At 39.4% G+C, this 22,218-nt stretch overlaps 1 protein-coding gene across 1 annotated transcript in view; it reads left to right on the plus strand.

The window, feature by feature from the left end:
• The first annotated feature begins 232 nt into the window (after positions 1-232).
• Positions 233-22,218, plus strand: part of MIER3 (MIER family member 3) — a 30,670-nt gene continuing 8,684 nt past the window's right edge. The window contains exons 1-10 of the mRNA XM_070586879.1: positions 233-355; positions 1,787-1,811; positions 4,885-5,030; positions 12,885-13,019; positions 14,237-14,357; positions 15,552-15,637; positions 15,836-15,908; positions 17,924-18,075; positions 20,177-20,258; positions 21,638-21,732. Of these exons, the coding sequence (XP_070442980.1) occupies positions 347-355; positions 1,787-1,811; positions 4,885-5,030; positions 12,885-13,019; positions 14,237-14,357; positions 15,552-15,637; positions 15,836-15,908; positions 17,924-18,075; positions 20,177-20,258; positions 21,638-21,732 (924 nt within the window). The 5' untranslated portion in view covers positions 233-346. The remainder of the gene's footprint in view (positions 356-1,786; positions 1,812-4,884; positions 5,031-12,884; positions 13,020-14,236; positions 14,358-15,551; positions 15,638-15,835; positions 15,909-17,923; positions 18,076-20,176; positions 20,259-21,637; positions 21,733-22,218) is intronic.

Consider the following 22,218-nt stretch of genomic DNA (forward strand, 5'->3'; position numbering starts at 1 on the left):
TTGGGCCTCGGCTGGCTGGCCGGGGGTCTGTCCCGCGCCCGTGATTCCATCCATCCCCTGCTCGCCTCCACTCCGGCAGGAACTTTACTCCAGCCGAGAGCGGACAGGCGCCGAGCGCGGGTGCGGGCTGGGCGGCCGGCCTCGGGCACCGGGCGCGGGTTGCGGGCGGGGTGGGCGTGCGCGGTCCGGGGGCGTCGCGGGCCGCCCTGCCCTATAAGGGGCCGAGCCGCCGCCGCCGCCGGGCGGGTGCCGGGCGGACCGCGGCGGCGGCGGCGGCTGCGATTGGCTCAGGCGCCCCATCCGGGGACTGGGCTCGGCGCTGCTCGTTCGCCCTAAAGGTACCAATATGGCGGAGGTGAGCAGGGAAACCGGGCAGGAGCGGCCAGGCTGGGGCGGGCGTCCCGCGGCCCCCTCCGTCCCCGGCCCGGCTTGGGGGACCCGGGGCCCTTCCCGCGGCCCCACGGGGGGCGGCGCGGCGGCGCGGGGGCCGCGGGGCGGCGACGGGCCGCGGCGGGGCCGGCCGGGGGGCGGGAGCGGGCGCGGGAGCGGTCTCCCTCCGGGACTAGGCCGCGGCGGCTCCGGCCCCGACCCGGCCCGGCGACGGGGCGGGACGGGAGGCGGCGGCCGGCAGCAGCGAGCCCCGGTCGGGGGACGGCGCCGTGCCGTGTCCCCGGGCCGCTGACGCGGGCCGCCGGAGCCTCCCGGGGTCGGGGTGGGTGGAAACCGGCCGAGCCCCCCCTCCGCGGCCGGATTGCAAAGCGGGGAGCGGGCTGCGCCACTGCCCTGCGGGAGGAGTGCTCTGTGCCCCCGGCCCCGCGGGCCCGGGCTGCGGCGGGGAGCAGCCTCCCGCTCCACTTTGCTCCGGGCGCGGAGGCGAGCGGGATGCGCGGCCGCCGGGCTTCGCGGGAGGCGAGCGGGACTCCCCGCCCTCAGCCCGGGAGGTGCCGGAGCCCCTGGGGGTCAGGGGAGCCGACCAAGACCCTCGACGCTCCTTCCAGGGACCCTCGGGGGCCCCACTTTTCTCTGGGCTGGAGGCGGGAGGCAGGGCGAGCGGAGCCGCCCTGGCCGTGTCCCCCGGGACTAGTGAGCTGGGGGGAGGGGGTGGCGCAGCAGGAGCCCCTCTGCAGGAGCCCGCTGAGGCGAGGGTCTCGCTGGCGGGCCCGAGAAGGGGCTGAACGCCCTGGAAGGAACCAGCATCTCTGGGACGCGGGGCCCGCGTCTCTGAACTCGGGAGAGAGGATGGGGGGCTTGAGCTTTGGTTTGGGGGCAAATGCCCTGTTGCGAACCGACCTACGTTCGGGAGCAGGGGACAGCCCAAGAGTTGGGGCTCCCGGACCCCAGGAGGTGGACCAGGTGCTCGGAGGGCGAGTCCCTTCCAGGAAAGGTTGTTGCGTTGCGAAGTGTTGTTTGGGGCGGTGGAGAGCCGGGTGGGATTTGGGGGACTCCCGAGATGCCGAGGGTGGGGGACTGATGCTGCGAGCCGACTGCTCTGGGTTTTGCTCTTCTGCTTTGTAACTTGCTAAGCTCCAAGGGGCGGCTTGGAGTTGCCTTTTAGACTCCGGGCTTCGTCCCGGGTCTGCGAGTTTGTACACTGGGGACTCGAGGAGGAAGGCGAGGCAGCCAAGAGGGGCCCGAAAGGGGCCGGGAGCGATTGGAGCGAAGCTACGTCTTGCACTTTTGGCAGCTGCGGAGGATCGCTGGGCTCCGCCTCCTCTGCGCCCTGTTGCCGGCGCTGTCTCTTTCCCCGGCTGCGCGATCTAACCGCACATTTTCTTCTCTCTCCTAGGCTTCTTTTGGAAGTTCGAGCCCAGGTTTGTCTTGTTTTCTTACCTCTTCAGTGGGTCCCAAAGGGTAATGGGGGTTCAAAAATCTGTTGCTAAAAGTTTTCCCACAAAAATTTGTCCTGCTACTTTCTCATCATTTGTTTTCAAGAGTTTTAGTGTACATTTTGGTAATTAAATTGTTCGAGGAAGGAACAGTTATACTGGCCTGTCTCTTTTTTTTTGCATGTTAAAAAACTACCTTGTTGCAAAGCTGCCAAGAGACGTGTTCTTTTTAAGTAATATATCTTTGATTCTCATCTATCTTGTTTTTTCTCCAAGCCTGAAATAGTTAATCCCAAATCAACTTTACACTAACTTTAGATTTTAATTTTGGTTTCTCCGAGAAATCGACTCTTTACTTGGTCAGAACTTTGGGGTTGCTTATATCAATTATTAACCATGACTCCGCATCTTCTCTTATTTTGTCTTAAAAATTTTTATAATTGGGAAATGTCTATAGATTGTATTAAAATTGAAAATTGAGAGGTAAAGCTGCCTTAAAAGACACACAGAATTTCCAAGTTTGGCACAGAAGAGTGGTAATAAAGAATCTTTAAGGTGAGACAGCTTTAGATCACCTAGTACAGTATTTCTTATCCTTTTTTGGGTCAGAAACCACTGTCAGGATCTGATGAAAGTGAGGGACTCTCTCCCCAGAACTACGCACATATGCATAATTGCATACATTTTGGGGTTTGTAGAACCCCCGAAGCCGATCCCTGGCAGGGACCTTTCCTCATGTGCTGAAATGTAAGGACAGTTTTGTTTCAGTTTCTCATCCTTTTTCCAGCCTCCTCTGGGCTGCCTCTTTTCCCTCTCATAGTCTCCAGGAAAAGTACTTCTGAACTAGTCCAACTCTCTTATTTTACTCTTGAGGAGACTTTTAAATAACTCGACTGAGAGTCACCAGTTAATAGCAGAGCCTGGATGAGCTCCCAAGTCTTCCTTTACAACATGTGGCCTTAGAGGGAACAGTCCATTTCCATGCATATTACTTTGTGTATTTAATTGACTTTTAAAGTCTCACTTGATTATTGTTATAAGATATTATAGAATAATTAATGCCAATTAGAGGAAATTTGTGGCTATTTTAAAAATAGCTGTCTATGTCTTTACATTTAAAAATTGTTCTAAAAAGTTTCTCTTGTTTTGAGACAAACATTTCTTTGTTATAACTTATTTCAGGAAAAGACTATTTATGTACCTGATGCCAAACATCTGGATGATAATGGAATTTTTCCATTTTGCATCACTGTCTGCTTTTAAGAAGTTGCAATGTAAATAAAAAGCAAAAGGACAGTGTGGTTTTGGTGTTTAAACAAACTTATAACCTGTTTTTAATCAATTAGCCAATTTTAAAGACAATTTTAGAGCTACAAGAGACTCTTGAGGTCATTTAAGCCAACCCCATGTATTTTACAAATGAAAAACTGGATCCAGGCCCAGAAAGTTTAAATGACTTGCCTCAGGTCTCAGAAAGGCAGGGACAAAGCCAAGAGTAGACCCTTGGGCCCTTCATTTCTGGCTCTTATTGAACACCTTCCACTTTAACGGGGAAGCCTGCTGTGCCAAGGGATATGTGGATTACAAAAGACGGGAGAGTTCTGCCCTCAAAAAGGTGGAAAAGTTACCATTTATTTCATCCCTGACACTTGGGCGTACCACAGAGGTTTCCAGGAATTCCTCAATAAAAGAAAACTTGTGATGGTGGATGTTCTGCTTTTGAGCTATTTAATAATCATTCATCTTTCTCTTTAAAATTAAGTTAAACTACCTATACTTCAACAGGTTTTAAAATGAGCAGATAAAATCTTTCAACATTAAAGGAAATAATATCATAATGTAGACCTCCTAAAGAATTAAGTCCCATAGAAATTGTATTATTTTTAGGACTAAGGGTTAGAGTTCTCCAAACTCAGAATCAGAAGCACTGAAATGTATCTGTGGTTTTTCTCTGTAGTGGAAAATCTTTGGTCTAGTTCAGTGTTTTGGTAATGTTCTCACACCGTCCTTAAATGTTTGAAATTTTAAACTGTTAAATAGCTTGACTAAAACCAGATCACACTTTTTATGTTGCATATGCTTCCTTCTACTTCTTCGTTCCTCCATCCCAAGGTTCTGATACTTCTTTCCTTCCCTGCTCTGAGAGTCACTGGTCTAATTGAATTAGATACTAGAGTAAAACAAATGGAGAAAATCCTATTGTTCATAAATTTAGTTTCATTCTCTTGGGATTATGGATTTTATTCATTTCTCCACTTGGTTTCCCAAGGATCCCGTTTCATATTTGCCCTTAAAAAAGTATTATGATTTTATAAACAAAGTATGAATTGACCAGAACAACTTGCAATGGGATACATCTTCCAAAACTTTTACATATGATTTTGTATATTCCCTTCACATAATCTTAAGAACATTATTAGTAATCCAAAGGAAAGCATGCTCCTACGGTTGAATGCCTGTTTGATTAATGCTGGGGAACTTGAAATACTGTTCCAGACATGACAATGATATCGTGCTTTTAAAGATTGAATTGCTGTGTAGCTACTTCACAGAAATCTGTATTTGTTTATAAACCAGATTTCTGTTGTGTTTTGCACCTCTATTTGAGGTTTAGAATTTGGGTAAATTTCTCTTCACTTGAAGTGTTTAGTCTTAGTATATAAGAGATTCTTGCACAATCTTCCATTCCGACATAATCCTTCTGACGTTTTTCTGTTGCTTTTAGACAAATATGTTAAATTGAAAAAGTTTGACTTTTCTGTTAGAACCTTTTGTTAGGACCACTCCATTTAAACCCCTTGCTGTTCTTCTAAGTCGTGTTCTCATGGACTTGACCTCTTATAAAAGTGTTTTTAAATTACTCTGCCTTGTTCTTTTGCTGATTTAGATATCTTTTCAGAACTGTGTAGTCTTACCGTATAACTTGAAAGCATATAATACATGCATTTAATAAAGTTCACATATAAACATTAAAAGGAACTGACAGTAGAACACAAGTTGTTTTCTTTTGTAAATAGCCTTGTCAACATGTAAAATGATTCAGTTTGTTTCATTCCAGTTGGGTCTTTGTCTTCTGAGGATCATGATTTTGACCCCACTGCTGAGATGTTGGTCCATGACTATGATGATGAAAGGACTCTTGAAGAAGAAGAAATGATGGATGAGGGTAAAAACTTCAGCTCTGAAATTGAAGACTTAGAAAAGGTAAAGGATTTTACGTTAGTATTTTTATACAAACTTAGAGATTTTGAAATTCTCTTGTAAATTATTTTAGAGTATAGCTGAAATAAAAATAGAGATCAGCATCTTTGTTTTTGACCTGACTTTTACAGAATATCACTGACTTCTTCATTATTTTGTAGAATAGCCTAATGAATACATTTTCATTTAATATTTCAAAGTTATATCTGTTAACCTAATTTTTAATTTTATACCAGCATAGTGAAGTAGGTAAATCTGGTCATTTTACAGATGAGATTATTGAGATGTAGAGAACTGTGGGCCCTAAACTTAGTTTGAATGCTAGCGCAGCCCTCTTTGCATTTTACGACACTGTTCTACTGAGGGTTAAACTGAAGTTTGACTAAGCACTGCAGTAGATACAGAGAGAAATCTTTTCCTTCAAATAGCTTGTAATCTGGTAGAATACTGTAAGAAAATTGGAAGAGAAAAAGTTTTACTCTGTTTTTAAATGTAAATTAGTAATATCCCATTCCCTACCCATCAGTATCTTTTAAAAAGTTGGCAAGAGTGAATGTAGTTTATAACTTTTTAAACCCAAAATCAGTAAAAATTCACATGAACTGGATTTTAAACATGTTTATACCACGACTACAAAGAGAGGCTTCTATAGGCGTCACCTTGAAAAACTGTAGAATTATTCTTATGTATAAATTTATTTGCAAATTTCTAATCAGCCCAGAAGGACAAAAGCTTTCATGAGTAATGTTGAATAGTAACAATCCTTTGAGTTTTCATACCTCTTTTTCTTGAAGAAGACCTAGCACGTTCTTACGTATTCTCTTGTGCTATATTTGGGAGGGAGGATGAGCTGTTGTATTTCTTCCTGCGTGTTAATACACAGAGAAACGCAAGGCAGAGTCTTCAGGGACTAGACCTCAGGCTTGGTCCTGTAGACCTGAAATTTTCTAAACACATTCACTCATTTGGCAAATTAATCCAACACTTTGCAGTTAGATTAATCATTTTCTTTAAAAAATATATCTCCTGTAAGAGCCAAGCAGATTTGGGAATGTAGAGATAAAATTGTTAGAAAGTACTCAAGAAGAAAAGTCTTGCCTGTCACTCCTTTCAGGGGTGATGATAAAATGTTGCTTGTTGATGAGAAAAGATCCCAAGAGTCTCGAGCTCTGCCTTGGCTTTATTCAGGCAATTCCTTCCTACCTCTTGTGAGTGGGTAGCCTGGAATAATTGAGAATTATAATCCACCTAACGTTATCTCTAAGCCAAGGACAGTGGTAGGGCCTGGGATTGCAGAAATGAGCAATTTGACAATATCCTTGAACTGTAGGAGCTTACAGTCTAATTTGGGGTGACAAATGGGAACAAAGATTTTTAGTATGATATGTTAAGAACTATGAAAGTGATAAGCAGTGAGAGCTGTGGGACAAGTAGTATATATCCAGTAAAAGATGGTTAGCCTGATGTGAAAGCTCATGAAAGGCTTCTTAGAATAGACACTTTTCTTCTGTAGTTTTTTAAGTCAGGACACTGCTGTAGGCATGGGGCAAAAGTCCCAGGTGGTCTCATAATGCACCTTCCTTGATTACCTGTTTGTTGTTAAAGATAGGGAGCTCCAGTCTAGTTACAACATGACATAAGAAAATGAAATAAATGTGCTGGACTGCATTTTACCCATGCAGAGCTGTTTTGTCAGTAAAATAGTAAGGATTAAAAATCTCATTTTACGTGTTAATTCAGTTACTACTTGAGTGTGGGTAATTTGGTAGAGATTTTTATGGGCTGGTAAAATTTTATTTTTCAGATTTGAAAGTTTTGTTCTTCTAGAGATGACAGTAATAGCTGCTTTGATCTGTGTTTAGTGAGTTTTAAAAGGAAATTGGGGAAGATACAGAGAAATAATCAACAGCAAAGAGTTACTCACTTAACTATTCACAGAAATATCTAGTCCCTATTCTTTGACTTTCATTTTGTCTAGTAAATGCTGGTAATTACATCTTCACTTTGTAATGCTATCTATCATTGAATTTGTAGATTCAGAAAAAGTATAGGCCTTTAAATATTTCACTTTCTCCATTCTTGGACAGTTTTACTTCTTGGCATTTTATCACATTCTTGGAAATTGAGACCAAAAAGTACAGGTGATCTTTAAACAAATGCTAGTGAAGACCTAAGAGCTGTGCTCCAACCCAGAAGGCCAGTCCTTTTCTCATTGATCAAGGAGCAAGGGGAGCTGTTTCTAAGAGTGACTGACTGCCCACGTCCTCTGATCTGGGATTCCTATCTGTACTAAAGCGTAACTCTGTAGATGTGGTCTCTCTTCTTTATTGATATTTATTGAAACATGAAAATGAATAAAAGAAACAGTAGATAGAGACACAATATTGAGTAAAGATCATTTAATTTTTAGAAGAAATTTAAAATTATTTCTATACAATTTAAAATAATGTATTAATCTTTTATTATTGAAACAGTGATTTAGGTATTGGCACACGTTAACAGTCTTAGGGGTTTGATGTTAATGTTCATTTTAAAAAATTACAAGAAGTTTTTATACTCATAGTAAATAAACTCGATAGTTTGTGGACTAAATATGGCTTATATTTTGGTGCCTACAAATTTTTAATACATAATGTATTATGGAAAGTAAGAGAGATACAAAATCAGCTTTCTTAGAGTAGTGCTTTGATAAGTATAGAGACTTATGTGACTAGATTTTTGTGATTAGACATTAAAATAAGGTTTATGTTGTATCTTTCTATGTTTTAATTTATTCATGTTTCTCTTGCCTGACAGGATTTAATTTAACACCCCTTGATTTAGAGCTGTAACTTTAAAAATGTTCTTTACAGTTCTGCTTTTATTAATATATAGATTTCTCTCTCCCCTGATATTCATTGTGAAATGAGAAAGTAGAAATCACCTTTTTACCACTTAGACTTTGGTATAGGTCTTTCCTTTTTTTTTTTAAAAGCATTTTAAAAAGTTGTTTGTACACTGTTTTGCAAACTGTATTTTAAGATATCAGAATGGTGTTATATTAAAATTGATCTGCACTTCACTTAGACAATCTCGTATGACTCATCCAGCAATACCATCAGGTATGTCAAATGAGTATTAGCATTATTTCCTTGGCTCAGAGGCCTTGTTGATTGTAAGATGTACCACAGATTTAGAAATAGTGTAGATGGTGGCAGGGAGGAACACTGCTGTGAGAAATCTGCCTGTTGGTAATGGGATGCATCCTCAATTCTGATATGTGAGGGTATGCATTATAGGGTCAAGGAAATTATGGGATCTTTCTATTCACAGGTGAGGAAATGGACCTGAGCAGGGTTAGGTGATTTGCCTACAGTAATAGTTAGCAATTACTGAGTCCTCTGTCTCTAAATCTTGTGCTCTTCCTAATGTAAACCCTTCAGCTTATACAACAATTCCTTTATAAGTTTGACTAGACTCAATTGGGTCTCTTAAAATTTAAATAGTTTTAACAAAATACCTGAGAAGAAGGCAGAAGAGAAATATCCTCATACCTGGGATAAGGTGCTGGGTCAAACTTCTAGGCTGAGTTAGCCACCACAGATCCTCAGAGACTTTGAGATTTACTAATTCAATTTTGAAAAAAATTTTTTGTGCTTCAAAGGACCAAGTGCTTTATTAATAGGCTCTAGTAGAAAGCTCCTTTGTGAAGTGTTTCAGAGACTGGATTCACCTTTTCCAGTTTTGCCTTAGTTTTGGTACAGATAATTTCTGTGTTTTAGTACCAGCTGCCTTTCGGGGACTACACGTTGTCATCCCTTGAATGTATTAATGAGGTTTCCGCTAAGATGGTTACCTTCTCCCTCAGCAGATGATCATGTTTCTGTCTTTATAGGGAACGTAGGGTTTTCGTGAATGACTGACAGGAAGCTCCTATTCGCCCCACACATACAGTCTTAGCTTTGTATTCATTCTTCCTTCTTTCCCTTCTGTCCCCAAGGTAACTACCACTTCCCAGGCTAACCCCTAGATTCCATCCCTCCTGCCCTCAGTTTATTCTTCTGCTTATTTTTGTATTTCAGTAAAGAATCCTCCTCGTACATTTCCTACATTTGGAAAAAATTCTCTTTTAACCCTGTGTTATCCTTAGTCATTCTTTTATAGTGTATGTGCTTGCTTTCCTTCCATTCGGTCCTCAGCTTTGCCTCTCCTGACAGGCTGTAAGGTCACCAATAATTCCTGATTGACAGATACAAAGAATTCTTGTCTTGTCTTTATCTCGCTTGATGTCTCTTTGATATTTGACCCAAGTGACCATCCCTGGTTTCTCCACACTTGCTTCTTCCTCAACTTACATAATTCTGTTTCTCCTAGTTCCATTTCTACTTTCTGGTGTCTCCCTCTGTCATATTTATGGGCTTTTCTTTCTGTGCCCACATTTTAATCGATGGTATTCCCCTGGGTTGTAGCTTTTGTCTTCTCACTCTGTATGCCTTTTATGGATGATTTCATGCAAGTCCATTACTTTAGCTTTCACCTTAAATCATCATTTACCATCCAACCCTCAAGTTTATTTGTCTTGTGTTTCTGTCTCATAATGGTGCTATAGCTATTTAGCCTTCTCAGGCCAGAAGTGGGCAGTCTTTTTAGATTCCTGTGTCACTTTCATTCACTCTATCAAGTAAGTCAAGAAACAAATGCTTTTTTCTTAATTTTGCTTAGATAATTCCATTCCTTAGTTCAGGTTCTCATTCTTCTACTCTCCCTAGAACCTTATTTCCAAAATGCAAATCATGTTTAAAATTTTCCATATACATACTATAGGGTAATATATCTGAAAGTTCTTCTAATAAAGTATATGTCCCCTTCTCTTTTCTCTCTACCCTCTCCCTGAGTGAGCTCATCAACTCCTGTGGCTTTAAATATCATCTAGATGCTAATGAATGCCAGATTTATATCTTTAGCCCAGCCTGATCCTCTGAGCTCCAGGCTCCTGGCCAACTTGACTTTTCCACTTGGATGTTTCATAGTCCTCTCAAACTTAACTTGTGTCCTCTACAGAACCCTTAATTTTTTCTTCAAAAACCTTTCATTTCTTGAGTCTTTTCTATCTCAATAAAAGTTACCAGTATCTAGGCAATTGCTCAAATACAAATCTGAGGAGTCATATGCCCTCCCTCTCCCTTCCACTCCTACATCCAGTAATCCATTGGATTCTACCTCAGTTCTTATCTTGCCTATTCATTTCTCTCCCTGTCTATGTCGCTACCCTAACCCAGCATGAGGCTTCTAAGTGGTCTGCCTGCTTCTGTCTTATCTCTTCACCTCCCCGAACTTTCCTTCATGCAGCTGCCCAACATTTAAGAAGAAAGAAAGTCATGTCGCTCTGTTTTTATAATTCTCTAGTGGCTTCTCATTGTCCTGGGAATAAAGTCCAAGTTCCTTTCCCATGAGGCCTTTCGTGATCTGCCTGTGTCTGTCTTTCCAGTCTCCTCTTGAGCTACTCTTCAATCTACTCTCCATGCTCTAGCCACTGGCTTAGTGGGAAACACCTTCAGGGCTTGAATTTGTCATTTCCTTTGCCTGGAATGCTGTTCACAGGATTGGTCACTTCTCAGACTTCGGGCCTCAGCTGAAGGTCACTCACTGTCTTCCCCTGTGACTCTTTGAAAGTAGACTTCCTACATTACTCTGTATTTCAGGATCCTATTTATTTCCTTTACACGCGTCATAATTGGCAGTTCTATATTTGTGTATTGTCAGTATCCCCCTTAGACTGTAAGTTGTGGAAGGGCGAGATCTGTGATTCATACCAGCGCTTGACACAGTGGCCTCCTGGCGCACAGTCACTGCTCAGGCAGTGTTTCTGGTGACAGACCACAAGTGCCTAGTACACTGCCCTCTCTGCATCTTTTAAGACTTAGCTCAGACTTTGCCCTCTGTGTGGTACCTCCCTACCCTAGACCGTTATTCCCTTCTCTGTACCCACCAATTTATAGCACCAATTCCAGAATGGATTATTGCAGCCATCATGTTGTATTATAAATTGTTAACTTATAGGCTCCTTCCACTAAGACTGAGCTCCTTGAGAACACTGATTTTCTGTAAATTTCATTTCTGTATCCGTAGCCGGTAGCTCTCCACACAATACCGAGAACCCCATAAATGCTATATTGATGGGAAGGTGGACTATTAGTGTATGGTGAATGAAAATTGCCATCTCCCCAGCTCATGGAGGGAATCTGAAACTGAGGTTTTGGAGAAATATTACTGACAGGTGGTTGGCAAAGGCTGCACCCCAATCTCCTCTTATGTTATAATCACTATGAGCTAAAGGGAATGGCTGCATGGACTCTTCGAGGAGCAGGAGTTAGACTCTAAATCTGGTTCTGGGCACCTCAGAAAGCTTCTTTGGTTTGGGAGAAGAATAATTTATGAGGTTTCTCCATAGCATGGGTAGATTTCTGTCCATCCTGACCATCCTACTCAGTTAGTACTGACTCCGTGTTCCCAAAGCAGCTTTGTACTGATTTGAATCCCAAGCTGAAAAGATTTCATGAGTGACATGATTGGTATGGTCATTGGAAAGGTGCATGTCTACTACTGCAAATTTACAAATTAGCATTCTGTCATATACCTTATTTTAAGTTCATTTAGCATGAATCTGTTTCAGTCGGCCACAGTTAAAAATGTAAGTTCCACACCTGCAAAGATGAAGGCCAGATTCTTGGGGACCCCCCCAAAGCCTGCGTCCCCTGTGGGCCCTGGTGGGTAGTCAGCTGGCTCTCTAGGAGTCATCACTGGCTCCTCTCAGCTCACTTTGTGACTAACTGTGTGTATGTTTTGTACACTTTGCTTTAGCATTTTTGTGCTGTTTGCTTCATGACTTAGGTATTTTGTCTTAAAGGGAAAACTAAACCAAAAAGTAAGCTTTAAAAACAAATCTCTTAATAAATAGACTTAAACGTCTTTAAAATATTTTACAAATTAACCAGTCCATGCATATGTTGTTTCAAATTTATTTCTTTGAATAATTATAAATAGTTCTGTACACTTTAGTAGGTGAATTAAAATATTTTTTAAAAAGGGAGTATAGCACTTATTTTCAGATGGATTCGAGGAGGGAAAAACAGTGACTGGGTGCCGCTCTGTGGCCTGGCGCAGGTGTTTCTAACGCAGGCAGCGCTGTAGCCGGAGCCGGTGGCTTTATCAAAGCAGCGCAGCCGCTGAGAGAACTGGGCAGCCTGGGCTTCCAACCCAGAGCGGAGCCTCAGGTTTCTCATCCATAAGATGGTGGTACTGATACGCACTTCACTAGATGGTGCAGGAAAAAACCCCAAACAACTGGTATAGAATATAGATAAAGTAGTAGGAATGAATATAAAAGGATAATTGTGTTTTGAAAATTAATAAATATTGTTTGCATTAGTAAATGTTCAGCAAAGTTTTCCCATCAGGGGTCTTCTAATGAGCACGAAGGATAAACCAAGTGATCAGCTATTAATTACCAGGAAACAAACTGAAAATTACATGAAGTTATTGATTGATTAATCGGAAATATTTTCAAGGCAAATGTTTATACTAATGTGAAAGCTGAAAAAAGGAAAAAAGGTCTGCACTAAAGCAAATATTTGAGGAATTGTTAAGAACCTAAAATGGTGGTGGAAAATAAAAATTCAGATGTTAATTGTTAGGCTTTTGTTGATATAGGTGTTTGAGTCGTTTTCTGGCAGTGATACAAATAGAAAAACTAAAACTTGGCTTTGATTTGATACTGCTGTTTTTATAGTGTGCTTTATGAACAGTGAGGGCATCACAGTTTATCTCTGGTCCGGCATTGTGACATATGAGTGTGTGTTTGTGTCCTGGCTTGAATAGGAGGGAAACATGCCTCTAGAAGATTTACTGGCGTTCTATGGCTATGAACCTGCAATTCCTGCGGTTGCAAATTCTAGTGCAAACAGTTCCCCAAGTGAACTTGCAGATGAACTCCCAGATATGACACTAGACAAAGTGAGTACAAGCGTTTAAAAGAAAAATTCCAGATCTGTTACCATTGACTGTTTTTATTAGACTTGCCTTAATTTAAAGCATTTCAGAATCCTGAAATGTAGATTTCTTATTGTCCCGTTGCTCTCATCATTTTGGTGACTGATTTAAATATTGTTTGGCTTTGTTCACACTACTTTAAAAGTAGTAGTAGCATTGTAATACTTTGTGTTTGAGTGTTCTCATAATTTTTTCATCTTTCCTATGTAGACACGTTGTATCTAAACTTAGATTTTGCCCTAACTTCTTTTGATCCTGTGAACACTTGAATACATTGATTAATAAATCCCCCAGAAGCTTGAACCCAAGCTGGCTTAGGCATGGAGTAGTTGCAGAGAAGTTCTGTTTTCTTGGGCTCTGGGAGTGACAACAGCCACAGCGGCCAAGGCCTCAGTGATCTGTCTCTAACATAGACTGGTTGTGGGGGCGGCTTGGTCCCTGCTGAGGAAAATTCACACAGCCACAGTCTCTGCTAACACATCCTTGGAAAGCTTTCCTCGCCTTTCAGATCTCAGGCAGGGAAGGGAATCCACGCCTTGGAACCTCTTCCTCTGAGTTGCATTGTTCCCAGTTTTGAGTCAAATGTGATATTAATGTACTGGAGACCTTAATGACCGAAGTCATCCAGCAAATATTGAGTGCCTACTGTGTATCAGGCACAAGGGTGACTATACACTTACGTAAAAATTAATTCAAATCTGTTCCTTTTAAAATTATATCACTAGTCCGGCCTGTTCCTTACTTAGACTTTAAAAATTATTGGAAGACTGGAGTTTGGAGACTTTTTTTTGTTTTATATATTTATGTTGGCAGAAAGTGAGTTTAATTGTTAACCACTTAGAAGTAAGATTTTTTTGGTAAATTCACTAAAAATTAGCCTGCAGCTTTAGATAAGCTCTCTTGCATACCTACAAATTAGGCAAATTGTTTGTTAAAAGTGTATATTAATGTAGTTATTAAATATTATATGTAATTAAATATTAAATGTTATGAAATATTTATCTACATAAAGTCAATTATAGGAGAATTTCAGATTTACGTCTCTCAAAACTAAGGTTTCAACTAGTTCTTAACTATATCGTAATACCATAATATGTTTATGAAAATGTTATAAAAAGACTTTTTTTTAATTGGTGAGATGTAATCATTTCTAACTCTGCACTGCACTCCTGTTCTTACAGGAGGAAATAGCAAAAGACCTCCTGTCAGGTGATGATGAGGAAACGCAGTCGTCTGCAGATGATCTGACACCGTCTGTGACTTCCCATGAAACTTCTGATTTCTTCCCTAGGCCTTTACGATGTAAGAAGCCCAATCATTACTGATTATTAGTAACATTGATACTCCCACTTGAGTACATTTATTGTATTCAGTAGTTTGTCAGAATATTCTAAGTGTTTTATTTAATTTAAAAGAATGCTGTTATTATCTGAACAAGATTATACCCTTCTTTTGTTGAGTTAGAGGTAAACTAATATACTGTTTAAAAATTAAAACGTTTGCTTAGTTTTGCAAGACTGTCTGCTTTCTTTTCTTTTCCAAGACTCATCTGTTGCTATGGTAACCAATCTTAGTTCAACCATGAAATTTTATAGACATTCTTTGGACTTCTGTTAAAAGGCCCTTACTGTCCTGGTTTTGAAAACTATCAGCTCCTCAGAAACTATTTTTTATTTTTACTGATTTATTTAATCCTTTTCTTTCCTTTTGGGTCTTGGTGTTTTCTTTTAATGAGTATCAGTAGTATTTAACAGGTCTTTGAACTGAAATAATTTCTTTTCTTTCTTTCTTTCTTTGGTGAGGAAGATTGCCCCTGAGCTAGCATCCATTGCCATTCTTCCCCGTTTTGCTTGAGGAAGATTGTCTGTGCTAACATCCATGCCAGTCCTCCTCTATTTTGTATGTGGGACACCACCACAGCCTGGCTTGATGAGCGGTGTCTAGGTCTGTGCCCAGAATCCAAACCGACAAACCCTGGGCTGTTGAAACAGAGTGCACCAGACTTAACTGCTATGCCACCGGGTTGGCCTCTGAAATAGTTTCTAATATGCAGCTTCACTTATTTCTCAGATATTTTTATGGTTGAAGAGCTGTTCAGTTGAGTTTAAACACACATACACACATTTATTCCAGAAACATAATTTTGCTGGATTTAACGTGCAGCTCTTTGTGTGGATCTTACTCTGGTTAGTATAATCAGAACTCTTGTGCTTTATATTCTTTTTTAAGGTGACCATAGTGGTTTTCCCTTTGCCTCCCCGAACTATTTGAATGTATACAAATAATTATAAGGATACTATACACTTTCTTAGTGTTTTCAGTGTCTTGTTTTGACTAGTGTCAAAATGTGAGACTAGTACAAGAGGGTTAGTGTATTTGTGCTGATCTCATTTATTCAACAAATTTTCATAAAATCCCATGTGCCAGACAGTCTTCCAGGTGCTGCACAAATAGGCAATAAAAACCTGTTTTAAAATTTGGTTTTCTTCTCTTAAGCAAATACTACATGTGATGGGGATAAGGAATCAGAAGTTGAAGATGTTGAAACAGACAGTGGTAACTCGCCTGAAGACTTGAGGAAGGTAAGTTTAGTTACCATCATAACTTATCAGACTGTTTGGACTAAAGTAGCTTTGAAAAGCATTTCTTAAATAATTGGAGATAATTTTGTTGTTGCAAGAAGTTTCTTCTGACTTGTAGTAACTGATTAATGAGTTGGAACTTTTTTCCAGTGTTTATTTTTACAATGAATTGTTTTCTATTTCTCAATTTTCCTGTAGGAAATAATGATCGGTTTACAGTATCAGGCAGAGATTCCCCCTTATCTTGGAGAGTATGATGGTAATGAGAAAGGTAAGGAAGGCTTTTGATTTTGATATTTGGTAGGGCAAGTTACCCTTAATATGTTTATTTAAATATCTGATTATAGCCTTGGCTTTATAAAGGTAGATTTGGAGTCAGGGAAAATTTGGATCTGACTTAGGAATAATATATCATAATTAACCATGAGACTCGGAGAACTACCCCCTCTCCGTACAGTGCTTCTTAGCCAGTATGCTGAGCTCCTTTTAAAGTTGTGGAGAGCCTCTTAAGGTGCAACTGCATGGCCTGTATCCCCCTCCAATAGAAGTGGGTTGAATCTTAGCACCTGAGATAATGGCAATGTTGGGGATATAATCTTCTTGGAAGGAAAACTGTTGAGGAGAAAAGAGACCAAAGAAATTCTCCTGCCCCAGCCCTGATCAAGAAGGTGGTGGGATATAAGGATTCTGCTGCTTTTGTTGTACACCCTTGATTAAGTGTAATCAGTTTTTCTTCACATTTTTGGTAGATTGCAACTATAGTTGGTTCTGAAAATATGGAAGGGTGAGGTGGTGGAAAATAAAAATACAGGTACACCTTCCTAGTGGAACTTGGGAACCAAGTAGATTTGACTGTGGGCAGTTGACTTTTTCCCTAATGAGTTCATTGGTCCCTGTGAGGTCATGAGGGTAAAAGCAGGACAGCGATACAACACTTCCTGAGTTCTTTCTTCCTTTTCCTCTGCATTGGGTCATCCCTCATTTAAAGGAACGGAGGACTGGCTACCATGGGGTCAGTAGCCTTGACAGCCCTTAGCAACACCGTTTTCCTATACCTCTTTCTACGTGATGGAAGACAGTTGTTCTGGGGAAGCAGACAGTAGCTGATCATCTTCAGGTGCCCCAGCCTTGCCCCCCCAACCCAAATGCCACACGCACCCTTGGAGCTAAGCACATGCAGAGCAGCTGTTGGTCCACAGCTTATATATAATGGAGGTAATAGCGTCTCAGTTCTACACATTCAGGAGGGAAGGCATACCTTCTCTATCTCTTGAGAGAATAAATCCAAATTATTTTACCTGTTTCAGTTTTGACCAAAAAGTAAAGAAACTAGTTCCAGAAACTTACCTCAAAAATCAGTCTTATTGCTTCACAGCACACTTTATTTTTAACTTTCTCACTTACTAGGAATGATAATGTCTACCTTACACAGTTGTGAATACAGAGCACTTACCACGGTCCCTGCTACATAGTGTGCTCTCAATACGTTATTTTTATTAGCTATATTCAGTACTTATACCCTTGAAGAATGGATTGTACGTGAAGCAGTGGAATAAATACTTAGGCCGTCTGTATTGTCTGAAGTAGAAGATTTGAGTATGGGGGCAGTGTGTGCATTAGTGTACACCTTGTTTTAGTGACATTTTGCTTATTAATAAATCAGCCTCTAAGAGACTGTGGAAAGTTTCCTCCCCTTCTATTTATCGTTCTTTTCCATTTTTGATTAATCTGCTTCTTCCTTTAGACAGAAATTCACCTTCTGGGAGGAAATTGGTAAAAGAAAAATATACCTTTCTTAGGTGTTTCATTATTGGCACATATTTCAGTTTTTGTTTATTTTTGTTTGTTTCTTTTGTTTGTAATTTTTAACCTCTAGACGTCTCATAGAACCATTTTGGGAGTTCAAGAGAAAACTCCAATCAAGTCATTAAAGAATTTACGTAGGGTTTTTTATCCCCTCATTAGAGGAATGTAAGATACCACTGTGGGGTTTTACATTAGACTTTACTAGGCATAGAAAGCCTGTGATTGGTTAGTAAATTCAGCCACCAAAAAAGCTGCAAGCTCTAGCCACTGGAACACTTGGCCCTTAATAAAGTTAGAAAGAACTTTTTTAAACCTTTACTGAGGAAAGGCTCAGCTTGCCAGACAATCAAATCAGTGGTGTCCTCAAAGTTAGTTACTTGTCTCAGTGTATAGCCTATTAAGAAAGAGAAAGAACAGTTTGTATACATCTTGGAGGGCATTCACTATTTTTAATGTGTTAATGGGATTTTTCTTTATCAGTGTATGAAAATGAAGACCAGTTACTTTGGCGTCCTGGTGTGGTTTTGGAGAGCAAAGTTAAGGAGTACCTTGTTGAGACCTCATTAAGAACTGGAAATGAAAAAATAATGGATAGGATTTCTGCTGGAACACACACAAGGGACAATGAACAGGTATACTTTAACGTCTGTTGAAACAGCAGCTAGTAGTATCTTCTTGATTTTCTTAGATTTGATTCTTCTGTTTCTTAAACGTGATGTGGATACCTCTTTTTCTAATAGATTTTCAAAACTTAGAGTATACTGGTTTAAAAGAAAAATCCCGAGACCTGGTGATAACCCCTCTCTATTATTTTGTGTCTTTTCTTCTGGTCTTTTCTTCTGTACATATACACATATCTTACTTTAGGTACCATTTAATATCCTTATGATCACGTAATCTTATTTTCTTTTGCTGTTGAGGATTCTTTAATACTTCATTCTTGATGACTGTGTATTCCACCCTGTAGTTGTAATAGCACTTGTTTAAACATTTTCCGTGGTTGGACTTTTAGATTTTATGATAAAGGTATTTTTTGGATTATTCTTGAAGTTTCTTCAGGAAGTGATTAAAGGTAATGTCTGTTAAGATTGTATAAATTTGCTTTAGGAGCATTTGTTAAACACTGTTTACCTGTAGAAGCAGAACATTCTCCTGATCATAGGTGGGATGAGGGTGGGAGTATTGCCTATTAAGGGCTTTTTGAATGCCCCTAGTTTTGCCCTTCTGACATCATTTTGCCCCTATCATATACTTTGTCACTCTGTATTGCCAGCCAAGATGATCCTGACTAATAAATACCCAAAGATAGGTAGACTCAAACTCGAATCCCCAAGTAACATAGAGAAGTCATACAAGCTGAACTTCAAAGTAGTTTTGTCAACTGTCTAAAAGAAATCCCCTTGGGTTTTTGTACTGACATTCCTATAAACTAATAGTGGAAGAATTAGTCTTTAGAACGTTAAACCTTCCACTTCAAGAACATGGTCTGACTCTCCATTTATTTGACTTTTTTAATCACTCAGATGTTTTTGTTTGAACATCACATGCATCTAATTAGCTTAATTCCTCAATATCTTTTGTATATAATACTCTTGTAAATGAGATCTCTATTATATGTATAATTGTATATTGTTGATATAGAGAAAGCAATCTTTTAAAAATTTTTTTCTCAAGCTATTGAAACTCTTTAGTATAATGAGATGTTTCAGTTGTGTCTCTTAGGTTTTCTAGTCTTAAAATCATTACTGAATTATACTATTGTTCCTTCCTTACCATTATTATATCTCTTATTCCTGTTATATGTCTTACTGCATTAGCCATAACTCTCAGAGACATTCGGTAGTAATACTGATTTAAGGCCTGCTTTTGCTGGAAAATAGTACATCTTCAGATTTTTACATTAAGAATAATAGCAGCACTTGGTTCAATGTAGGTTATCTTTATTATAGTAAGGTAGTATCCATCTACTTATAGCTATTATATTTTTGTCTTATTTTAATTAGAAATGAATACTGATTTATCATGCTTTTTTAGTAACTGTTGAGATTATTGTTTTTAATGATTATTAATGTATTCATTATTAATCTATTGATGTATTAATAGATATCCTAATATTGAGCCATCCTTGCCTTTCTTGAAACTTACTTGGGAAGGTGATTATTATTTCTTACCCTCAGTTGAGTTCTGTCTGCTACTATTTAGTATATTCACAATTCTAAACAGATTTAGTAGGAAGAAATTTTTTTTAAAATGGCACCTTTCATAGTAGATGGAAATAATTGAGACCATTATAAACTCTAGTCACTAATGTAGCTGTCCTCCTGTTCCAGACCTGCTGTTTTTCTATTTTGTTAAAACTGTAAAAGGCAGGGTGTAGGTGATATCAAGAGATAAGACCATAGTTCTAATTTTTCCCAGCTACGAAAAATGTCACCTAAAATAGGGGAATTCCTCCAGCCCAGAAGGTGTAGCAATAAAAAAAAAAAGTCAAGCATGATACTGGTAGATGACTTCTGAGAGGTAGAGTGAGAATGAACAAACTCATGGGTTGCCAGAGTCCGTCTGCAGGATTTATATGGACTAAATGTCCGGGCAGACATACGTCAGGTGTCCTGAAATTAGAGACATTTCAGCCACTAGTTTTCAGGATTCTTACAGTATGCCTTTTTTAAAAAAATACTGTTAACATGAACTTCTGGTGATTTTTATTGAGTTTTTTGCTCTCTGTCCTAGGCATTATATGAACTTCTCAAGTGTAATCATAATATAAAGGAAGCCATTGAAAGGTACTGCTGCAATGGAAAGGCATCTCAAGGTACGAAACAGTTGGGATCAAGAGAGGGAAAAGGCAGGGGATGGCCATTTGGGGATCAGAATAAGCAAAATAGCATAAAGGATGGAGCAATCCTATAACACTTTTGTAAGATCTGTGTTCATCTTCATAGCAAATAATTTTTTCCTTTTCTTGCCCTCTATTTTTAGACGTACCAGAGATTGTTCAAATACAAATTAGTTACCCCCCTGTCACCTCCACTTTCTTGAAGAAATAGTTACAGAACAAAGCAGACCCCAGAGATGACAATATATCCAAAGTAATTAAAAAGAATGATTTTATGATTTCGTTGACAAAAAAAGTTGTTTTTTCTTTTTTTAAAAAATCGGACAGGAAGTGAAAAGGAGATTAAAGATTAAGAAAAGAAACATGTATATATATTCCATTGATTTATTGCCAGAAATGTATTTTTCATAGTTATGTAATAACACTTTTACAATGCTAAGGTTTTGTGTGTGTCGGAAAAATGGTTAACTTTAATTTCAGTCTTTTTGTCATTGTATAAATGGATTGCATGCACCATAGTTCTCATTAAGAATATGTAGAGTGAAACAGTACTTAGTAATATTATATAAATGACTTGGAAAAATGTAAAAGCTGGAAACTGTACATTTAAACTTGTAGATTGTGATAGCCTGTTGAAATGTTTCCTTGTAAAAGCTATTTTTTTGAAAAAATTATTTTAAGCTCTCATAACTCTCAAAAACTAAATACTGATTTCCTCCTCAGTTCAAACTATTTGCCACCTTTTTGATGGACTACTGTTAATGGCTTTGGGGACCTGGTCTCCATGGTCATTGAGTGAGGCACTTTGTCTCCTCTGCCCCAAGTAGATTTGACTTCACCATTAACATCTGCCCGGAAGTTAAATGGGATTTAGTCTTTTGAGAGCATGGGCTGTTTCTTATTCCCTTTATATTTACAGAGTATAGCACTACAAACTGACTAAATAAATACGTCTTGTTTATGTATGGTCTCTGATTAAAGAACTTAGGGTTTTGATGTAAGACCAAAATAAGGCTTTTTTTTTCATGAAGGAAATAACCTAATTTAAAATATATGCTCACTGTTTAAAAAAGTCAGAAAAATGGTGAGCATAAATTATAGAAAAACATTAAATTCTAATCCCGCCATGCAGAGGAAAAAAACAGTGTTTATATTTTCGTAGTCTAGATTTTTTGATAGGATTTATAGTATGCATTCTTTCGGTAATCCTAACTGAAATCTCCTACATACAGAACTTGTGTGTGTGTGTGTGTGTACCTTTATGGCCTTTTATTGGTAAAACATACTGAAAGTAAATCAGTGATTCATAGAAAAGAGTTTTGAGGCCAATGAGTTTTGTTTTAAAATTTCTTTAGAAGGAATGACTGCATGGACGGAGGAAGAATGCCGGAACTTCGAACATGCACTCATGCTTTTTGGAAAAGATTTTCATCTTATACAGAAGAATAAGGTAACTTAGGCAAATTAGTACAGAGAAATTGCTTAGTGATTACAATGAGTATAAGCTACTAACTTTTAAGTCACTTGGGTAGGAAAAAAAAAAAGGCAGCAACTTGTTAATGCTCCCCTGCCGTTAACATATCTCACATTGCTCTAAACATGACTAGGATTTGCTCAAAGATGCCATAGCCTGCTCATGGGTTGGCTGATAGTACACTCAAGTATCATTTGACAAATACAGTTATCATGCTCTACTCACAGAAAATGGATTCACTGTATTTTTCAGGAAGTGTTACTCTTCTACTTTTTTCCTTGACATTCATTTCTTTCTAAGCTATTCAGAGGTTTGTGGCCTCAGAAATGTTTCTCTTTAGCAGTGAGAACTGCAGTTACTGAAAGAAGAAACATTGGTTACTAAAAGCAACTAAAATATTCTAACAACATCAAATGTTGACAAGGATATGGAGCAGCAGGAACTCTCTCATTCATTGCTGGT

The sequence above is a fragment of the Equus przewalskii genome, chromosome 20 (genome assembly GCF_037783145.1).
Source record: "Equus przewalskii isolate Varuska chromosome 20, EquPr2, whole genome shotgun sequence".
NCBI classification, from domain to species: Eukaryota; Metazoa; Chordata; class Mammalia; order Perissodactyla; family Equidae; genus Equus; species Equus przewalskii.